Genomic DNA, 20734 nt, shown 5'->3' on the forward strand with positions numbered 1-20734 from the left:
CTTGGCTTCTTCTCTGAAGCGCCTAATGTCCAGCTGGCTCTTGCTCTCGCGAAAAAAAAGAAGTGGAAGTGGAAGGCAGCCAGCCGCCCGAGATTGAGTCATATGTCCCGGCCTCCAGGATGGTCAAGAAGAGAGAGAGAGGGAAAGTTGAGGGAAAAGGGGATGTGTGCCATTGAGGAACGACATTACATTTTCTCAAGTCGAGGTTTTCTTTGTGTTGTACTTAGGCAGGAGTAGCTCTTCCATGGAGATTTCACGTCACAATTCATCGCCTATAGCTTTTCAGAAACGGATGAAAATACCTGCGCTCAACTGCAGCCTTTAAGAAAAGAACAGAGAGAACTGCAAAGTGATGAGAGAGCAGTTTTTATTCATTTTCTGAGCTTCTGCCTCTTCTTAACTCTTAAGTGCATCTGCACAGACACACCGAGACATTATGTTTCTGCTGGCCAGTGAGCAGCGCTCTCTATCATGGGGGGGGGGGGGTTCTGGGAACAAAGCTGACCTTGCTCTCGACCAATTTGGCACTCTGGTTGCTGCTGAGGTTCAGCAACATTTTGAGGTATACATGAAAAACATGCTCTGCCGCTCACACTGCTCCGTGGAAGAAGGCAGTTGGGGCTTTTCCCCTCTTGTAACAGCCCTGGTGGTAACTCAATTATTTTATTGCACTGTGGTTTGTGATGCAATCATACATGTGCTTTTAGGCATGCTGCGATGCACAAGGGATAACAATGTCGGCCTATCATTCAGTCCACCGCTGACTCGACTAACCGTTCCACGGGTTGCCATGAAGTTTTGGACAGACGGAGAATCCGAACGACTTTGATTATTGGAGCTTTTCCTCTGGCACCACCATGAGGTTGGCATTTGTGGTTTCAAGTGAAATGTCTCAACAAGTATGGATTGGCTTAAATTTACAGACATTCATGGTCCTCAGAGGAAGAATCCAAGATCCTCTGACGTTTCCTCTTGGGCCACACGATTGCAATTACTTTGGTTTATGACCAAACGGCGCTCCCTGTCTCCGTGTGTACTTTGTGTTTACAACTAATTAGCAAATGTTAGCATGCTAGCACACGAAACTAAGATAGCGAACATGGCAAACATCCTACCTGCTAAACATCAGCATGTTAGCATTGTCACTGTAAACATATTAGCGTGCTCATGTTAGCATTTAGCTAAAAGTGCTGTTGTCCTTGTGTACAGCCTCACTGCTATTACGGCAAGTCTTTATTTCTTGTAAGCTTTCCATGGGAGTCTAATCTGAAAGTTTGGTGAAGAGTAATCAAGAAAGGCTTCGGTAGGCCTGTTCTTTATTTTCTCACATACTATATTGCATTGTTTTGTTTTTTTGATCAGTTATTGCCTAGATTTGGTAGATATTCGCTCATTAAGTCTTTTTAGCTTCTTACACATTTCCGTTGACTTTATTTTGAACCACTGGAGCTGTAGGCTTTCTTTCCCTTTCATCAATTTTCTGGCAGCCACAGTGAGGTGTTTGATCATTCCTCAGGAAACTCAGGAAACAAAACCAAGCCTGCCTCCTTAAACAGAATGGATCTTTCTATTGACTCTGTGATCAGAGCTGGTTGGAGCTGGAAACATCCCTGGCGGGCTGAGGAGTGCTTTTTCATCCTCACTGACTGATGAGTGTCCCACATCCCTGATCACAGTCCCTGCTGTGGAGACAGCTGCTACCTGTCTGACCGGCCCATGTTCTGACTTCAAGGAGGTCAATAAAACAGCATATAGTCTCATTTAGGGTCGGCAAACACAGAGTCCAAAGTCTCCTTCTTGCCGTGTTTCACCTAAAGTAGTTTTGAGATTTAAAGTACTTGGTAATATCAATTCAGCCTCTAATATGTTAATGTTTCCTGCTATCTATGTAATTCCACTTATTTGTGTTTTTCTATGCTTCAGTGCCAACACAGAAATGCTTGGTGAACCACATTCCCGGCTGTCTGGAGCTCTTGAAATAGCTACATGGATAATAATAGGCAGCAAATCTGTACTAGAAGAGTGGTGCAGGGATGACGCATATACAGAAAGTTAGCATCGCACTGGTTCCCTCGACAAAAATGGATTAGTGATGAAAATAAACAAGCGATTATGATACGTTTTGTTCAGCAAGATAATCCTCACAAAGACCACTTTTATGATTTGTGAAGCGTAAATGCAATCGCCAGAAGTAAAAAACTTTCAGCTATGAATGAACTACACCTACCTATCTGCCTACCTACCGAAAACTGTAGGTAGGCAGAAAACTAATATGTATGTGAAACCATTTTGTATTTTTAATGGTAAACTGAAATTAATCTTATTTTTTTGGTGTGAATATAGGCATAACGTTCCCATGTATGAAAAAAAGAAGAGCAGACCAATTAATTTGTATTTTAATAATTAATGTAATTTTTTCAGTAAGGACATAGGTCAGGGGTCACTTACAGGCGGACCGCGGTCCGAGTCCAAACCCAGATGTTGTTGTATCTGGATCCTGGACCTAAAACCGATATGAAAATTATTACATTTTGATGGGGTGCTTCTATTTTAACCGGCACAGCTTTTACAAATTGCTGCAAATCACATAACGTGATGCTACTCAGCCAATCAAATATGCGTAACCCGATAAGATTCCCGACTCGAGTGAGATTAGAAGTTTCCTCTCCTCAGCGCATGCGCACTAAAAGTGAGTGCCTACTTTGGATCAACTTACCTCTGTGAAATGGCATTTTCACAGATGAAAATCACCAAATCAAAGTACAGGAGCCGGCTTACTGACAGACGCCTCACAGACTGCCTCAGACTGTCTGTCTGTGCTTATGAGCCGAACTACAAGGCACTCGCAGACAGTGTTCAGTCACAGCATCACACTGACCTGAGTCACGTTCTGATGGCATTGTGATGGGACACAGAGCTGAACTGCACTTACATTAGTTGCACTGACTGAGAATGTTGTGAGTGTTGTGTTGTAACTTCAGTTGATAAATACAACAGTTAATATTGGTAGTTCATCCAGCCTGCTCATTGCAAATGTGTTTTTTCTTGTTCATATTGTGTGCGGTTAACAAATCATTTCCCTTTTATGTTTAGTGTGTTCTTGGTCACATCAATTTGAAAGCTGGACCAAAGTGTTTGATTTCATTCAATTACAATTAGGCCAAATAAAAATCCTCAAGTTGTAAGTACAGTCTGGACAGTCTTCTTCTCTCAACGCCTCAATAGGTAGATCTCACCTGTCACCAAGGCAGAGGTCAGGGATCTTGGGCTTAAAACGGTTGGTGACCACTGCTCCAGAGGATCAACGTTGGCTACAACCGGCTGAATGTCACGTGTTGTGGTGTCCTGAAGTCGTTTCCCTTTTCCTGGTTGTACAGATGTTTCCTAAATACAGTCAGCGTCCCAAAGGAAACTATATGCTTTTGTTTTGAACAGATCTACAATGAAAAGGAACTCCTTCGGGGGAAAGCTGGACCTCCTTGAGGCTGACAATAATGTTCTCCTTCATTCACTCTAAAAGCAGCACTGCTGTAACGCCACAGTGTTGATGTGATGATTGTTTCTGTCTCAGGAGTGCTGTGGTGGCCCAACTGAAGCCGCTCCAGTCAGAGACGGAGCCAATCGTCAAGATGTTTGAAGACCCCGAGACGACTCGACAGATGCAGTCCACGAGGTCAGAAAGCAAGAAATGCATCTCTGTGAAATGATTGTCTCACTCGTCGTATTATAGTACTGACGGTATTATAGTACTGACAGTATCATAGTACTGACGGTATTATAGTACTGACGGTATTGTAGTACTGACGGTATTATAGTACGTATGAAAGTATGTCTGTGGGCCGTTGAAGGCTCATCTGACATCCGATTGGTTTATTCTTCATCAGAGATGGACGGATGCTCTTCGACTGCCTTTCAGAGAAACACAATGTAAGTGTTGAAATGTTAAACGGCGTAACCACACACCTCGTTGTGTAAACAGTGCGCTGAATTTTGATCCTTTAAGGCGGGTTGCGCAATGTGTTTTTGTTTCCATAACAACCAGCCTCAGAATCGTAAAACACCCAACGACACCGACCAACGTGCTCATTACTCGCTCCATGATTAGAGTAACTACCTGCTACCTCATTGCCAATGGTTTCTTTATTTGACCTTTTTTATATAATCGATTACACATAGATGAAGATATCTTCCACATCGTGTGCACAACACCCTGTGAAGAGGACTTGTTGGTGAGGAAATGAGCAGGCTTTGCCTAAAAAGATGAAATATACTGTCACATTCCCTAATCAGCCCCGATGTGTCAGCCTTGCAACCTCTCACAATTCAATTTCAAAGGCGCTAGAACGTGTGAAAAACAGTGGGTCAGAGTGACTGCCCTCCGGGGCTATATGCTGTTTAAAGCCACATTCATTAGAACACCACTTCTCCTCCTCCTCCCTAATGAATCTTTACCAGCTAAGTCGCAGATAGAGCCAGCAAAACCTTTCAGTAAAAGCCAGACTTTTCCTCCATTGAACTGGTTCCGGGTCCACCTTGTTCAACGTGCTTTAATCTCTGCGTCTCTTGTTTGTTTTTGTTATTTCTTAGTTTCGACAGGAATACCTGGACACACTGTACAGGTACGCCAAGTTCCAGTACGAGTGCGGTAACTACTCTGGGGCTGCAGAATACCTCTACTTCTCTCGTGTCCTGGTAAGAGTAACCACAGAAGAATAGAAAAGGTTAACTACAAGCCCCAGGAAAGCATCTATTTTTTTATTATTATTTGATTGTTGAATCATTGTTTTGATTGTGAAACACTGAATGTGTTGCTCTCTGCTCAGGTTCCCTCCACAGACAGGAATGCTCTGAGCTCTCTGTGGGGGAAACTGGCCTCTGAGATCCTGATGCAGAACTGGGAAGCAGCCATGGAGGATCTGACTCGACTGAGGGAGACTATCGATACCAATGTAAGTGAATAATACTTCATGATACGTACGGATGTCATCAGGATTAGCTCGTTATCAGCCGCGACAGTGTCACTGTTGTTATTTTCCCCATGTGCGTCTGTGTGTGTGTCATCACGGGATGTGTCGAATGTGGACCCGGAGACACCGACGGTAACGGGAACTACCACAGAGGCTTTAAATATACGCCCGTCTGTCTTTATGTGGACAGATTTTGTCATCGCGACAGCGTCGCATTCCGTGCAAAATGCAGACACAAAACTCTACAGGTGTGCAGCTGAGATCACAACGAAGGCTCGGTTGGAAGATGCAGGGCCCAATAATGTCTGCGGTGCTGAAAACACGAACAGAATCACAGAATTTGATGATGATGGAAAAATGTGTCTGCAATTTCTGAAAAATAAGGGTTTCTCTACCATTATTTATTTCTCTGCACCTAAGTCTAATGAAAACGATGCTGCTATGCTTTGGTTTCATATACGGGCACCTTGTGTGTTGGCTGGGTACTCTCTGCACGATGCATCACCGAGCAGGACAAATATCTGACCTGTTGGGCAGCCACAGCCAATGAGAGCTCAAGACGCGTGTAGAGGGGAAACGTGGGGGAGGGGTCGCCTGTTAGCCATCCAAAAAAACGGAGGAGTTTGACGCTATCAGCTCAATCTAAAGCACTTTATTTTTCAATAGGATGCAATGTTTGGTTTTATAACTGTATTGTTAATGTCTTTTAACAAAATAGTGCAACGTTGTGTTACATCAAATGCATTGGTATGCATTACATTTTTTAATCGCATTGATTTTAGACATTATTAGACACAAAATGTGCTAGAATCGGAACACGGAATTTAGAAAAATTCAAAGGGACGGCAAGTTGTATGCAAAAAGCTCTAATGGAATCTCTCCTTTCAGTCGGGGAGCTCTCCTCTCCAGTCGCTCCAACAGAGGACCTGGCTCATCCACTGGTCCCCCTTTGTGTTCTTCAACCCCCCCTAAAGGCCGGGACAACATCATCGAGCTCTTCCTCTATACCAGCCCCCAGCGAGTCTCCGTGCTTTCAATACACCGTAAAGAACCGCCGGCTTCTACAAACGATACACGGCTCGTACACGGGCGTGTGATGGTGCTGTCATCCGGAGCGTGCGTTTCATTCCTTATGTTGCTCAAGAGCGTACGGTTGAGGGACACGCTGGCTTTGTCTCGGCTTAAACCTGAGCTCTTTTATTCAAAGGACCATTATAGCTTGAATGTGTGTTGTGTTGTCACTTAACTTCCTGAACGTGTTTTTGATCAGAATGTGTTACAGCCACACAAGTGTACATGTTTTCTTTTGGAGGAAAATGACCCAGTCACCGTGTGCTGCTTTTGTGTTTTCTTATTCAATCGATCCAGACAATGTGCCCACACATCCTGCCGTACCTCACAAACCGCAGTCATCACCAACAAAGACGTACGGAAGCGCAGACAAGTGCTCAAGGACTTGGTGAAAGTCATTCAACATGGTAAAGTTAATACATGTCAGCAGAATCCTTTTTAATATTTCTTTTTAATCCAAAGTGGCTCGAGGTAACATTTGTACGAAGGTTTCTCTCTCTTTCACTCTTTCAGAGTTCGTGGAGTGTCTCTATGTGAACTTTCGACTTCGACAGCGCCCAGAAGAAGCTGAGGGAGTGCTAGTTGGTGAGGATCGCTTCCTGAGGTTTCTCCTGCTTGACAGTGTGTGTGTGTGTTTGTCGTGGTCTCGCGGGACGGAGGGGTGATGTGAAGCCTCCCTTAGCTGTGGCGCTCTGATCTCCTGAGCCCAAAGCATTTAACTCTGCAGCCATTCAGCCTCAGCAAATCCATGTCTGGCCTGATTTGCCGGCTCTTACTTTTATTCAGTTTGATTTTCAAAGCTGGAGCAGCTGTCAGATTTGGGGCTCGGTTGCCTTCTCTTTAGAAACCCTGCAGTATTCTTGTAGTTGTGTGTCGGGGGACCACTTTGCCCGTTCTCTGAGCACCCCGGTGAATTGGCTTTTACTCCTCTTGTGTAAATTATGCAGTGATTGCGAAGACCTCAACTATCCTGTCAGATACGGAGAGTGAGCTCTCATGGAATCTGCCGGCTTTTAATCGTCAGGGGAATTTAAATGTACTTGTTTTTGTTCATTTTCCCTCTGGAGATCAACAACATGTCTTAATTTCTGTAAAAACGAGTTATTATGTTTTTAACGAAGGTCTCCTGATGTCTGAAGAGAACTCTTTTTGATTAATGTTGAATATTAATGTCAGCAGTGGACCCGGTTCATCTCAGTCACATGATGAAAATGAGTGAATTGGTAAAGTAATATTTATGCTCGATAATGGAGCCTTCGTTGGTGTGTTTACCACAGCAAAGCGTGGAGTAATTGGATTTCTTACACAATAACGGCTCCTTGTGAAATCACGGTGCCACATCTCCTTTCAACATCCCAGACGCTAATATATTCAGAACTCTAAGCCCCTCTGCAGATTTGAGATGGTCAAACATCCCATTTGATGTTTCTGTGATTGTCGCTTTAAAACCACAGATGGAGACGTCTCAACATAATCTGCTACACACACACACACACACACACACACACACACACACTCCGGGTTGGTGGAGAAATACAGTATCTTAACATCTTGTTGTGCAATAGTAATCTTATCGTATTTATCTAAATAAAACATGCGTGTAAATTATGGTTGGACGTCAGACCAACAAGCAGCGATCTATCGTAGTTTCATCTGAGAGATCTAAAATCCTAGATACCCAGCCAGTGGCTGATGGATGATGTAGTTGTACAATTGCTCAACCCGAGTATACATTAAATATTTATAGCTGTGATCATTAGTATTTGGGACTTTATTCTTACAGGCAGAACAATGGGCCTTATGCAAGAACCAACAGTACAATCAGTTCTTACGTTTTGTTTTGTGTACGAGTGATTTAGGAGAACTTGTCACATTCACGAATAGTCTCGTATTTTGAAGTTGAGTGGCCTAGACCTGTCGAAGGAGTCTTGCGCAATTTCTTTGCCGTTGTTCAAACCTAAACTGTCCACTGATGGATTGTATAATTCATTAAGCAATTTTCACTTTACAAACCCCATGTAACTTCCACATCATACTTATGTTGACAATGTCCTGTTTAACTTGTTAGCTCATATATTTGCTTTGAATATTCGACGACATCACCATTCATTTCAATGGGCTGCTGCTGCTGTTGTATTACGCTACAATATCAACATGAACTCTCAAACTGCAAAGCGACTTCAGTTATTTGTCCCGCTGGTCGGTCATCAGTCGGCGTGCTGTGGAGAGGCCCGTTTCATGTTACAGCATTCTCTGCTGTGTTTCAGTGTTAGTATGACCCTCAGGTGACACGGCATTAACGGCACTCGTTATGCTCGTTATCCCCCCCACCCACACACACACACACACTATTCCTTGGCCTTAGCCGGTCCCTTCATTCTGCTGCTGACGCTGTTTAAATCATATTCTTTCCTTTTGAAAGCAGGGCTTTAAATATAGGACATAATAGCCGTAAGCTAATGTTATGCATGACATAGTGAAGCCCAGAATTCCACCTTTGTTTCATTATACTACATTTGATAATTCATTTCTTTCTTTACGGGGCTTGTATAAAGGAAACAAGTTGTCCCTGAATATGAGCTATGAGGCTTCAGTTAGTATGAATTCCTCCTCTGCTTTGAGGAGGTTGGTTTATGGCGTTTTGCCGGTTACACTCGTGGTCTTCTTGCTTCTTCGCTGAATATTTAGTTTGCACAGCGTGTAACGTTTCAGAGAAAACTGCAACGAACAGCACGTCTAGCGTCAACGCTTTCGTGCGTGCTCGTAGCTCGCGCGTCATCTTTGGGTTCTAGTCCACGCTGCTGCGCACCAGTGTAAAAAAAAGCTTTGTGACATTAATGGAGCGCTAATCGTTATCCAAAGGTCGGAGCGGTTTGCTGACGTGGCTCACTCGTACGAGCCCTCCTTTAGGAATAACAGTAAGAGGAAGTTGAGATGAGAGGAGGGAAATGTTCTCGCACGAGCTCCATTCTCAACATCAGCTCATGATTTAGCCTTCGCACTCACGCCACAGGAAGCTCCTATGCAGCAGATAACCTGAGGAGATTTGGATGCACATTGATGCATCAATGTGCATTTTATTCAGGAAAATGACCTTGTGTGACCATATCACTTTTGAGAATTGGTCATTTTGGACCAAAAGAAATCCCAATCATCCAAACCACATCGTTTTGACCGGGACATTTTAATGTATGGGTGGATAAACCAGTAGCTGGAAATTGTGGCAGAACAGCCAACCGTGGATAGTTTCCAGAACCTCATGTGGTTATCTGTTCTGTACTCCAGTATACTTATCATTCCAGTGTAACATGAATGTGGTTTGAATTATAGCTGCACTCACATTATGTTTTGAAGGTGACTGCATGTATTGGAAAGTGTGCCTAGAACTAGTAACTGAAGGAACACGTTGTCTTTTCCAGGTTTTCCTCTTCTGCAGTCCTACGTGTGAACGCTTTGTGTGGGGCGTGATCGATGGAGCACTTTGGTCTTTTTGTCCTCCAGGTTCTTGTGAACGACTTCTTCCTGGTCGCTTACCTCGAGGATTTCATCGAGAACGCCCGTCTCTTCATCTTTGAGACGTTTTGTCCGATCCATCAGTGTATCAGCATCAGGTACGCCGTCTTTGTAACTAACAGGCGTACTCGTCAGGAGCGGAGTGTGCCGTTCCTTTTCATTGGTGAAGGCACAGTTCCTTTTCATTTACAATGAAAGCTTTTTTTTTCAACTTCTGTACCCAGATGATTGATGCTCTCAGTGCTCCACATTCCTTCTTTTTTTCTAGATGTCGTCCATGTCCTGCTCGTATATTCAACAGAGAACCATAAAACGAGTTTTCAAAGACTGGATTACCCCAAAGAGGATATTTACTCCTCTGAAATGCCCCTCCTCCTGCGCTCTCTCCACTCAGCATGCTGGCAGACAAGCTCGACATGACGCCAGAGGAGGCGGAGAGGTGGATCGTCAACCTCATCCGTAACGCCAGACTCAACGCCAAGATCTACTCCAAACTGGTGAGGCTCCGCCATTCACTGATCCACTTTCAGTCGGATGAGCTTCAAATCACCGAGCCAAGCATAAACGGCCCTGTCTGGTCTTCTGATTTAGGAAATGTATGCATTTTGCTCATGTAAGACTGAAAGCAGCATACAAGTGTTTAACTGGCGGTGCATTAAAAGTCGGTCCTTCAGAAATGTGCATTTGTGTGATTTCTTTTGTCCCTCGGGGTCATGTGGTGATGGGCAACAACGCGGTGTCGCCGTACCAGCAGGTGACCGAGAAGAGCCAGATGTTGGCAATGAACATAGAGAAGAAAGTGGCCCACAGCAACAGGAATGAGGTAGAGAAAGCTCTAAATAAGGTGTGTGCATGTGGACATGGACCGTATGTTAGACGTGGGTGGAGTCACTGGGACGTCACCCGTGGGTTTGTAGGCTGCCGTTTAGAAGCCTCGGGCTGTCTTGTATTTTGGCCGTCACCATCTTGTTTTTTTTTGTAACGGGAAAGTTGTAACAACCGAATGCTAAATAAGACATCTTTAGGCGACGTTATTTAACTTTCATGAAGGGAAAACACGCTGTGAAAGGGTTAAAGTTCAAACATGTAAACACAGAGGACTCCCAGAATGGACAACACTGTGGTAACGACCTGTCAATCACCGTGTAGCCCCGCCCTAAAGCATACCCTGCTTTATGGTCTGTTTGACTCTAAATGGACCATAATTTACTAAATGAACATCATGCTGTATTGAAGGAGACTTGAAACTAGAGATTGAGACCATAAACTCATGTTTACAATGTTTACTGAGGTAATAAATCAAGAGAGAAGTAGAGTCATTTTCTCATAGACTTCTATACAACCAGAGGAGTCGCCCCCTGATGGACATTAGAGAGAATGCAGCTTCAAGGCTCTGCTGCTGTGGCTTCACTTTTCAGACCCGGAGGTTGCCGCCTGGATGTGAACTTTGTACCCTTTAAGTATTTAATGTTCAGGGAAAGAGGATATTAATACCGTACATCATCACTTTCTTTCTTTTTTACTTTAAACCGACCAAGTTGAGATTTGGAGATTGTTCATGACACGATTTAGTTATTATTTGAGACATTTCTTTACATTTTTCGTAAGTTTATACTCTTTAGAATTAGACTGGATCTAAATGTCACATAACTCACATTGTGATTGCTCTCCTGTCATGTCGGTATGTTCAGACCTCTGTCCTACTGCCCTCCAATGAATGTGTGTGAAAACACAACATCCTCATGTAACTCTTAAACTTTCCTCCTCGTCGATAGTACAACACATTTTATTTTGGGTAAAATAATCATGATTCAAATTTGAGTCCCTTAGAATTCTGTCAACATTGCTTTTGTCCTGTTCTAGAGAGAAGCAGGTGTTTTCAGGTGGTGGATATCTAATTATGGAGCAAATCTCTTTTTGCCTTTTTATAAAGTAGTTTGAGCATTTCTTCTAATGTTTGTTTTTGTTTGGTTTTATATTTTCTCAGACTCCAAATTGGGCTGCTCAAGACTCTGGCTTCTACTTAAATGGAAATCAGCTTCAAGAGGATGCAGATGGCTCTACTGGATATAATTTAGGCTTTTTATTGAATTTATTTATTCATCAGATTAGCAACTATTGTTATTTAACTGGCAGCATGACTTCTGCAGTATGAAATGTCAGAGAGGACACGACACGTCTGGATTAAGACATCGTCACCGAGGTATTATTTATTAAGTGGACACGTTCTCCATCATAACTTATTATATTTATTCTGGTGTCAACTGTTGATTTCTAAAGTATTCACCCAAACTTTAGTTTATCGATCCAGCATTAAACATTAAACATTTTTTGCCTCTTCAGAGAGATTTGTTTCTTCTTCCTCTATTCATATCTGACCACTAGATGGCGCCATTGGTTCATTTTGGTTTCCCGCCGTTTACAGACAGTTGTAGCATTTTCCAACAATCTCTCCCAGACTGTGGCTCCCACTACAGTGTCTCAATTTAACATTTGTGTGATTGGTTGTAAAAAAGAATGAATAAAGGGAACAAACGGATGCAAACTTGATGCTTAAATGAAACCAAAGAACTCTTTGAAAGGCGGCACTGAACCCGGCTCTCCTCTGACCAGCCTCCACGTTAGAAGCACGAATGATTTGGTGATTGAAAAGGAAAACTTCAGAAATGCTGTCGGCATGGAGATCAAATTGAAGGGGAACGGCAAACGCTGGGGCAGTTCATACATCAGTCACACATTTATTTTTCAAGGCCTCTCTGTTCGTTGTCAGTTAGAGCCGGTCATTTCTGCTCGTGCAGCAAATGTTTCGCCACACCTCATTTCAGAATATTGCATGATGCTGCAGTGCAAATATTTGACCTGTGTCGATGGACTGTAACATGCAGTCAGGGTTTGAACAAGTCCGGTCAGAGCACATTTAGTACAACAGGGAATGTTAATAAGATAAGATAAGGTATTGCATATCAAGATAAGGAGGTATAATTAAAAATGGAATACTAAAACAAAGGTTTTACCTTTTTAACTGCACCTAACTAAAAGTTTGTGGAAAAAGATACGTGTTTAATGTGCTTTTTTATAGAAGACACTGCTGCAGCACACCTTAGGTCACATGGTAGAGCATTCCAGAGAATGCCCCCATAATGCCTGTAAAACCTGTCGGTGTGAATAGTTTGGGTCAATAAAAGTCTGCACTCTTTGTTCCTCACATTGTCAGTGGGACTAACCTGGTTACCGACCGCCAAGAAATGAAATGCTCCAGCACACAGTGGAGTGTCAGGAGATAATATGCACCTCTGTCATCGTCGTGAAACATTCCTGCCAGGTGAAGAGGGGAAAGTGCCCCCAGGTGCGTCTCTCGAGTCTCCCTTCAGCGTGGCCAAGAGACCTCTTTCTGATGTTTAGCCTGGGGGGGGGAGTGGCTGACGGTTAAGCCTGCTGCTGTTAACTCCTAGCCACTCCTCCAGACTCCACACACACTTTTCCAGGACTCGAGTTAAACACAACAGACGCACACACACACACACACACACACACACACACATGCTTGCACACACACACTCCAGAGCTGACGTGGGCTTGAGGTCTGTGCGCGGCTCCCTTTTGGAACAGCTGGTATCCATCTGTGGTTTCTCTGGCTGCTGCTGCTTCTTCCTGCTGCTGTAGGCACCGTGGCTGCACTGAGAGGACACGAACAGGTCCAGCTGAACAACCCCGCTCACCAGCTCTACTGCAGTCACAACTCTGGGAATCAGACCCGAGAAGATAAGGAGGCTCTGCCGGTGAACAAACAAAGCGTGCTCACCCGGCCTCCGTCATGGACGTCCTGACGGCCTGGGCTGTCACTAACCCATCTGCGGCCCGGCTCCTCTGGGTCCTAGCTCTGGTGCTGGCCACCCTCCTGGTCTGGCTCCTGTTCTTCTGCTGCTACAGTTGGAACCAGAGATCCTCGCCCTCCCTGGAGCGGTACCTGGCAGGTAGGTGGGCCCTCGACCTCCCTCCCCACACACACACACACACACACACACACACAACTCCCCCTCTCTGTGTGTGTGTGTGGAGGCCTGTGACTGACGCGGCTGTCTGTGAAGTTTTAACTTCAGCTCAGGCTCTGTTCTATGAGGAGGAACACTCAGTGGAAATGCTTCTTTTTTTCTCTCTCTCTCTCTCACTCTCTCCCTCGAGTCCAGTAATTGTAAATTCTCAGTTTCCTTTCCAAACCTTCAGAGTGCACATTTTCCAGAAATTTCCCAACTCGTGTTGGCTCTGCCTCTGTTCTGAGTACAGTTCTGAAATGTTCCTTTTAACCATGTGAGAGCATACAATGGGTCTTTTATACCCTTTAATGCAATAAAACATCTTCATTTTTAGGACGTTGCCTTGAGCAGGCATACTTTGTGTTTGACTAAGAATGTGCAACTACACGTTGTACCCCCACTCCAGAATGTGAGCTTAAGGATATGTCATAATAGATATGACATGATGGGTCATGGGGTCCTGGTAACCTGCGTGTCACTGCAAGAAACCTGGATATTTCTGCAATATCTCTTTCACCACATCATGACAAACATTTGTATTGTTCTGTTTAAAATGATATTTGATTGTTTTTGTTTTGTTTTTCCCATACAGTGATGGCAAAGCACTCCAAATCCAAAGCTCCGACTCAGGTGAGAAAATAAATCTCATGAGAACAACTGTTTTAAAGACCTCCCTCATTTGCACTAAAGGTGTGAACACCTCATGCCTCACATTCCTGTGTAATCACTAAGAAGTCCTCTGACGGGCAGTCAGCACTCATTATCTCAGTAGCACATCAGCTTGTAACGCCCGCTCCAGACTCCAGAGGTCCTCGTTCACCTGCACTTTGCTCAGTTTCAAACAACCAGAGGAGCACACAAGACCGGCAAGCTTCATTATTACATCTACTTAACCTTTATTATTTAATGGTGTGACATTATTATATGCTTCTGCCAATGTGGGACAAAAAACTGATGCCTTGATAAAATCATACTGGAGGATTTTATCACAGCTCTTAATATAGTGGCTGTCAAAAAATGTGAATTTGAGACCTCTGTTGAGAGGTCCTTCAGGTTTTAAATAACAAAGTACTGGTGGAGTCGGCCTTGAGTGATGTTGCTGTGGAAACAAACGCAACGTTGCCTTCGGGTTTAAACAGCCTTAAACAGTCCATCAGTTGAAGCTTGAAATGAGTTCTTAAAAAGCAGGTCAGCAGCATTTAAAGGAACAGTGTGTAGCATTCAGGGGGATCTATTTGCAGAAATGGAATACAACATTAAATGGTATAATTTCTTTAGTGTTTAATCTCAACTCACTTCCCACTACTCACCCGGGAGAAGTTTCAACGGGCTGCAATCTGCGCTAAATGCTAACATTAACACGCTCACATGTTTCGCAATGGCAACGCTAGCATGGCGACGTTCAGCGGGTGTAATGTTTACCATGTTAGTTAGTCGGCGTTAGCATGCTAACATTTGCTAATTAGCATAGTACAGCCAGGGCTGCTGGGAATGTCAGTTTTGGAGTCAAAAGTAATGAACGATAAAAACGTTCACCAGATGGCGGCGCTAAATTTAATTTTAAGGAATGCCCAAACAATTCGTCCTGATAGGAACACAAACCAATAAAAAAACAACAGACAAATGTTAACCACATGGAGGCGCTATAGAGGAGAAATCAGGTCACGAGGGTGCACTGCTAGCTAGCAGCGCGGCTAAAACCATGTCTGGAAAATGAATGCTGCTGGCTCGTGTAGCACCGCAGTGATTCAAACTGCACCGTGTCCTGTTTTTACATTTCATGTTCCGTCTCCTTATTAAGGGGAAGTGATGCATTCAATGTTTCCAGCATGAGCCATACCGTTTCTTTTATACATACAAGGAGGAACTGGCTTTTACTGAAGCTCAAAACAAAGAAGTTCCAGAAATCCCAACGTGTCATGCAACTTCTACAGTTTGTGTAGCATGCAGGTCATACGATAGAAATGCAGTGCACCTATTTAACGGACCCTCCTCGGCTTCGGCCCCCTCTTGTCCCAGCTCGTTGTTCATATCATTCCCATATAATCTATGTGCTGTCAGATAAACTCTCTTTAGCTTTACCACGATTCCCAAGTGGACCCATGTTCTACAGAGAGATCCTCGCTCAGTGTGTCTTGGCACCGTCACAATGAGCGTTGTCTCACAGTGGAGAAGCACTGTGCCGTCATTGTGTGTGTTAAGTGTGAGAGACTCTCTGAAATGCCTCCGTGAGTGAGGCCCTTTGTCCGTTTGGCACTGACACGCCAAACAGAGGTCCATTTCCTCCCACTGCATCCAGAGTGTGGACAAAGAGACATGTGAGGTCTCCGTATGCCGACGGGAGCTATTAGTCTGTCAGTCTCTGTTTTGAATCGCACAGAAGACAAATGCCTCCACACTGTTTGTACCAAATATCAAAGTGTACGACTGTGGAGAACACATTGCTCTCATTGTGGGAAGAAACACTGTATGAGCGTGCACTTCCATGTGAGACGTGTGAAGGATTTCGTTAGGATTGCATGTGCTTTTCTGCATGAAAGCAAGGATTTGTTCTTTGTTTTTGCACAATTGAAATGTCACTAAGGCATTCTTTCGGTTGTAATTCGTAGCAAATAAAAGGTACGGTGGCCCTGAGAGCTCAAAGCAATTCAACTTATGAAACAAATCAGTGAAAATGTTTTTGTCCACTTGCATGTGTTTTCTTAAGCTCACGATCGGTCCTTTCAAAAATAACGCATGCCTCCAAACTCTAAACTGCTGATTGCTGCATGATGATAAGATAAGACAGAACATTACTCATCCCTCAGGAAGTGATTGACAGGTCATGACTCCTCCCACAAAGCGTGCTGAGAGATGACAAGCAAGAAGTCCTCTGATCTTTTTCTCGAGTAAAAGCACAGTGTGTAAATAATATACTCAATTAAACATAAGTCAGTGCAAAAGTACTAGCATCAAAACATACTTAAAAAGTAAGAATGCTCATGCAGGACGGCCCATTCCAGAATAATGTGTGTTGTATTATTCTTGATTCTGATTATTGTTTCAGCTTTTATATATATATAATATTTCCCTCTGAAATGTAGCGGTGTGATAGTATAATGTAGCAGAAGATGGAAATACTCAAGTAAAGTACAACCTGAAAAACTTTACTTAAGAAAGTGTTGGTAACATTCCACCACTGTGTAAGAACAGCTATGTTTTGACACATGATAGACTGAAACTGTCTAATTTATAATCTTTAAATACAGCTCAGACGCTACAAAGCTATAATTATAATGTCAAGTAAGACCGTAACTTAACTGAAACGTTCCAGAGTTGCCGTTCAACCACACAAAACGATTTTTTTCACTTGGGAGCAGAGACCTCATTGGACGACTTGCGCAGCAGGAAAAACACAACCCCATTTGTTTACCTGACAGCATTGATCACAATCAACGGCCTGTGAATGAGGAGGCTTTTGTCCGGCTCTGTCTGTGTACGCCAGCTATCAGGAGCTGCTGTTTCATTAGTGGATTTTCCTCAAAGCAAACATTGAAAAATGAGCCTTAATTAATGTGGAAATATAAAGTGCTTCCATGTGGGACGCTATGTGTTTCTTTTTATAAACTGTAGCCTATTTCTGTCAGAAAGAAAGGGAAGCCTCTGGAAGCTCCAAACTGAAACAAATAAGAATCTGTTTGTCGGAGAGGCAGCTGCTTAAAGCCGATACAGGAGGGACAACTCTGCTCTGATGAAATAATGTTTAAAACAACTTGCAATTTCAGAGGAAGAAAAAGCCCAAAGAGAAGCCAGCTGCTTGTGTCCAGTCAGAGGAAGCTGTGGTGAAGCAGTCTGTGGCCCGAGGACAGGAGACGCCGGGTCCAGCTGTCAGGAAGAGGAGGAGACGACCTAGAGTCACCGTGGAAACGGTGACGGCGGTGAGGTCACAGAAGGTGAGGAATGTTTCTCCTCTCTGTCATCAAAGGCCTCGTGTCAGGACCACTCTCTCCACCGTGTCTGCTCTAATGAGTCCGTTTTGAGTGTGTTCACCTGTTCTGATGGCTCTAAAGCAACTGTTCTAAACGGAGAGTGCAGAAATAACCAACGCGTATTGATTTTAACTTGTAGTTCACTTGACAGTGATGAGCTTGCTTTGCATTGGTATGATGCCTAAACAAACAGAGAGCTGCTTTTGACAAATGTTGTAGTGTATTGAGGCTATGAAGGCAGATTAACACAAAGATCTTTAACAGGTGACAGAAAATATACTTAAGATGTGTTTCTTCTCAATGTACTATGTACTACATCTATTAATGTATTACTTTGGAGTAACTTTGAGCGTGTTAAGTGTTCTTTTTTGCAGTGCTTTAGCCCAATATAAGCTGTGTTCATTTTTTTACACTTTAAGTATACTTGTGATGAAAATGTACTATTTTAAATCTAATTAAGATACATTTTATGTAGTAGTTAAGATACACACTTAATGCGTCTCAAGCATCACATACATGTGTCGGTGTACACTTCCATTATATCATGTCTGGAAGAGCAAACGTCACGCGCATAGAGCAGCAGTATGGAATATTTGATCAATAAATAAATAAACATGCCTATGAAATAAATCCTAAAATAAATAAACAAAGGTATATTTACATATATTTATTTATTTCAGGATTTATTTCAAAAGCTTATTTATTTATGTATTTATTGAATTATTATTGGCTCAAATGGCATTGCAGAGCAGGAGCATTTGTAGTATTGATTTTTTTAAACATCATTGTTTGCAAGGCTTGTTCTTGACTGGATGATTGTCCTTCGTAATGAAATCTAAAGTGACCCGGATCACGCTTCACCTTCCCTCTCTGGCTTCATAAAGCACTTGGTTGATCAGTGTAACCGTTCAGCACGACAGATCCAAGGATGAGTCCCGCTCTGCTATTCAGACCCGATGCGTGCCTGCGGGCCCTTTGATTCACTCGACTACTGGGAGGACTGATAATGGACAAACAAGCACATCGTGGGGATTACGTAATGGCTCAGCACGACAGTTTTTAATTTGACTCATTACAGCTCGGCCTCGTTTGAGGCGAAGCAGGAACATGAAGCAGGATGAAACAGTCTCGCGAGGCAAAAAGAAGAGACTAAATGGAACAGATTTACTGATTAGTTCTGGTCATTTTGCATTTTTATGATCTGAAAGAGCAGGCGGAGGTCAGGTGGCGGACACTAGCACAAACATACACAATACAGTACATGTGATGAATGGATTTCTTGAAGTTTCTCATATATTTGTAGTCTTTTTCTTATTATATTTAACAGTCTCAGGAATCCTTGAATGCCAATAGGTGTGTTAATCATTCAGTTGCCCACATATACAAGAATCACTGAGGAAGAATTTGGTGAGACAAATTTGGGAGAAAGTTACTTTTATACATTAAAATGTATATTTTAACTTGACGAAAAAATAGTCAACACAAGGTCCAATCCAGTGCAACTCTTCAGCTTTCAACCACATTTCATGGCCTTTTTTGGAGATACTCAGTCGACATGACAGGATCTGTCAGGATTGAAGACATTTGTCTTTGTTCCATTTAACCCCAAAATATCCTTTTTAAATTGTGCATGTTGACTTCAATCTAAAATGGAAAACTAACAGTTTTGACCAGAGCAAAACACAACAACAACAACAACAGATTCCCATATAATCAATGTAGTCTCACTATGTTTACTATCTCAGCAGCCATCTGTTTCCACATAGGGGAAAGATGCTGAGCTCAGCAGCAGTATGCTGCTCACGTTGCCTCTCTCAAGCATCCTGGAGGTGTGCAGTTCAAGGAAAGAGTAGACTCATGTGTTTGTCAATATAATGGATTTGTGATTGATTTACTCATAAAAGAGCAAAGTGGGAAACGTAATATAAGTTTACAATATATGTTCGCCCACAAGCTTTACCTGAAATCACTCGCGTGCAACGCGTGAAGAAGCCGCTGCTTCCGCGCGCTGCAGTCAACCTGATCTGAGCTCAGTGTCTATTCACGTGCGCGCGCCGAGCGTGCGATCGGATCTCTCCTCTCTCGTCGTCTGCGTGCCCTGCTTGCTGCTCAGCGACAACTTCGCCCGGGACACGTTTGTACTCGCGGGAGTAAGGCATGCAGGCTGCGGGAGCGGATCGGTCCTGATGTCGGCCCCTGGATGAGTCCAGGTCTGACCGGCTGAACGTCCTGGGACACCGCAGGACGCAGGCGCGGCTCCCGCTGCGGCTGTGAGGATGATGCTTCTCTAAGTTTGAGCAGATCTAGCCGGGACGAATCACCACCACTGCAGGAGACTGTTTTTTGTTTTTTCATTCATTCATCTGGGACCAAAAACGGCGCGTCATCCTGGATATTTTTGGCGTGAGTAAAGCAGGAATATATATTCATAATTCATGTTTTGCCGCATTGCCGACGTTGCCAATCAAATGATTTTAATGTCATTGAAAAAATAACTGCAGAATAAATAACCCGACCTATCACCACTGTGAGGAATGGCGAGGACGTGTTTTTATTCTCTGCATTTAGCAGCAGGTGCACCTCTCTCTCATCGCTGCGGCTCAGGTCAGCCGGATTTCAGGTGTGGCGGCGATGCAGCGCAGAGCCCGAGGGGGTGCGATTATTTTGGGGGTTGAGTCTTCTCTGGAAAGGATTTAGACATGACGGCCTTGTCTGATCAACAGATCCAAATATAGTGATTTTTTCGAGAGGTGGAGAGAGAGAGAGAGAGAGAGAGAGAGAGAGAGAGAGAGAGAGAGAGAGAGAGAGAGAGAGAGAGAGAGAGCCTCAGTCAGCTGTCAGTCTATTCACACACCACGTTACTTTCTTCATGTCCAAGTCCTGACAGTTCAGCAGAATGCTCTCCGGCTCCTCAGGGTTGCTTGGTAACAGCAGATCAACCCTGACGCTTTCAGCCTGCTCGTGCAGAAGGTCAATGGCGGTCTGAATGTGTTCGAGGGAGAAGGAGTGAAGCTGTCACTGGAGATGATCATTAGATTCATTCACTGTCTCAAAGTCAAAGCAGCAGGGGATTTCGGCTGACTGTAATGAGGCTGTGTGATAACTTTCAGCGGTGCCTCGAGGCAATGTGCTCTTTCTCTGCATGAGAGCTATTTTAGAAGCTATAATTTTTAACATATGG

General features: G+C 43.6%; 1 protein-coding gene across 1 annotated transcript; it reads left to right on the forward strand.

Moving 5' to 3' along the window:
- Positions 1-857: 857 nt before the first annotated feature.
- eif3eb (eukaryotic translation initiation factor 3, subunit E, b) lies at positions 858-12953 on the forward strand (the record flags this gene model as incomplete). The annotated part of the gene is given in 17 exon segments (XM_079176219.1): positions 858-862; positions 3572-3673; positions 3885-3927; positions 4588-4692; positions 4824-4949; positions 5856-5930; positions 5932-5994; positions 6336-6368; positions 6370-6450; positions 6527-6577; positions 6579-6617; positions 6621-6623; positions 9540-9649; positions 9946-10048; positions 10261-10374; positions 11539-11608; positions 12874-12953. Coding segments are annotated over 17 exon segments (1203 nt in total).
- Between the last annotated feature and the right edge of the window lie 7781 nt (positions 12954-20734).

This window comes from Pholis gunnellus (genome assembly GCF_910591455.1).
Source record: "Pholis gunnellus genome assembly, chromosome: 16".
Lineage (NCBI taxonomy): Eukaryota > Metazoa > Chordata > Actinopteri > Perciformes > Pholidae > Pholis > Pholis gunnellus.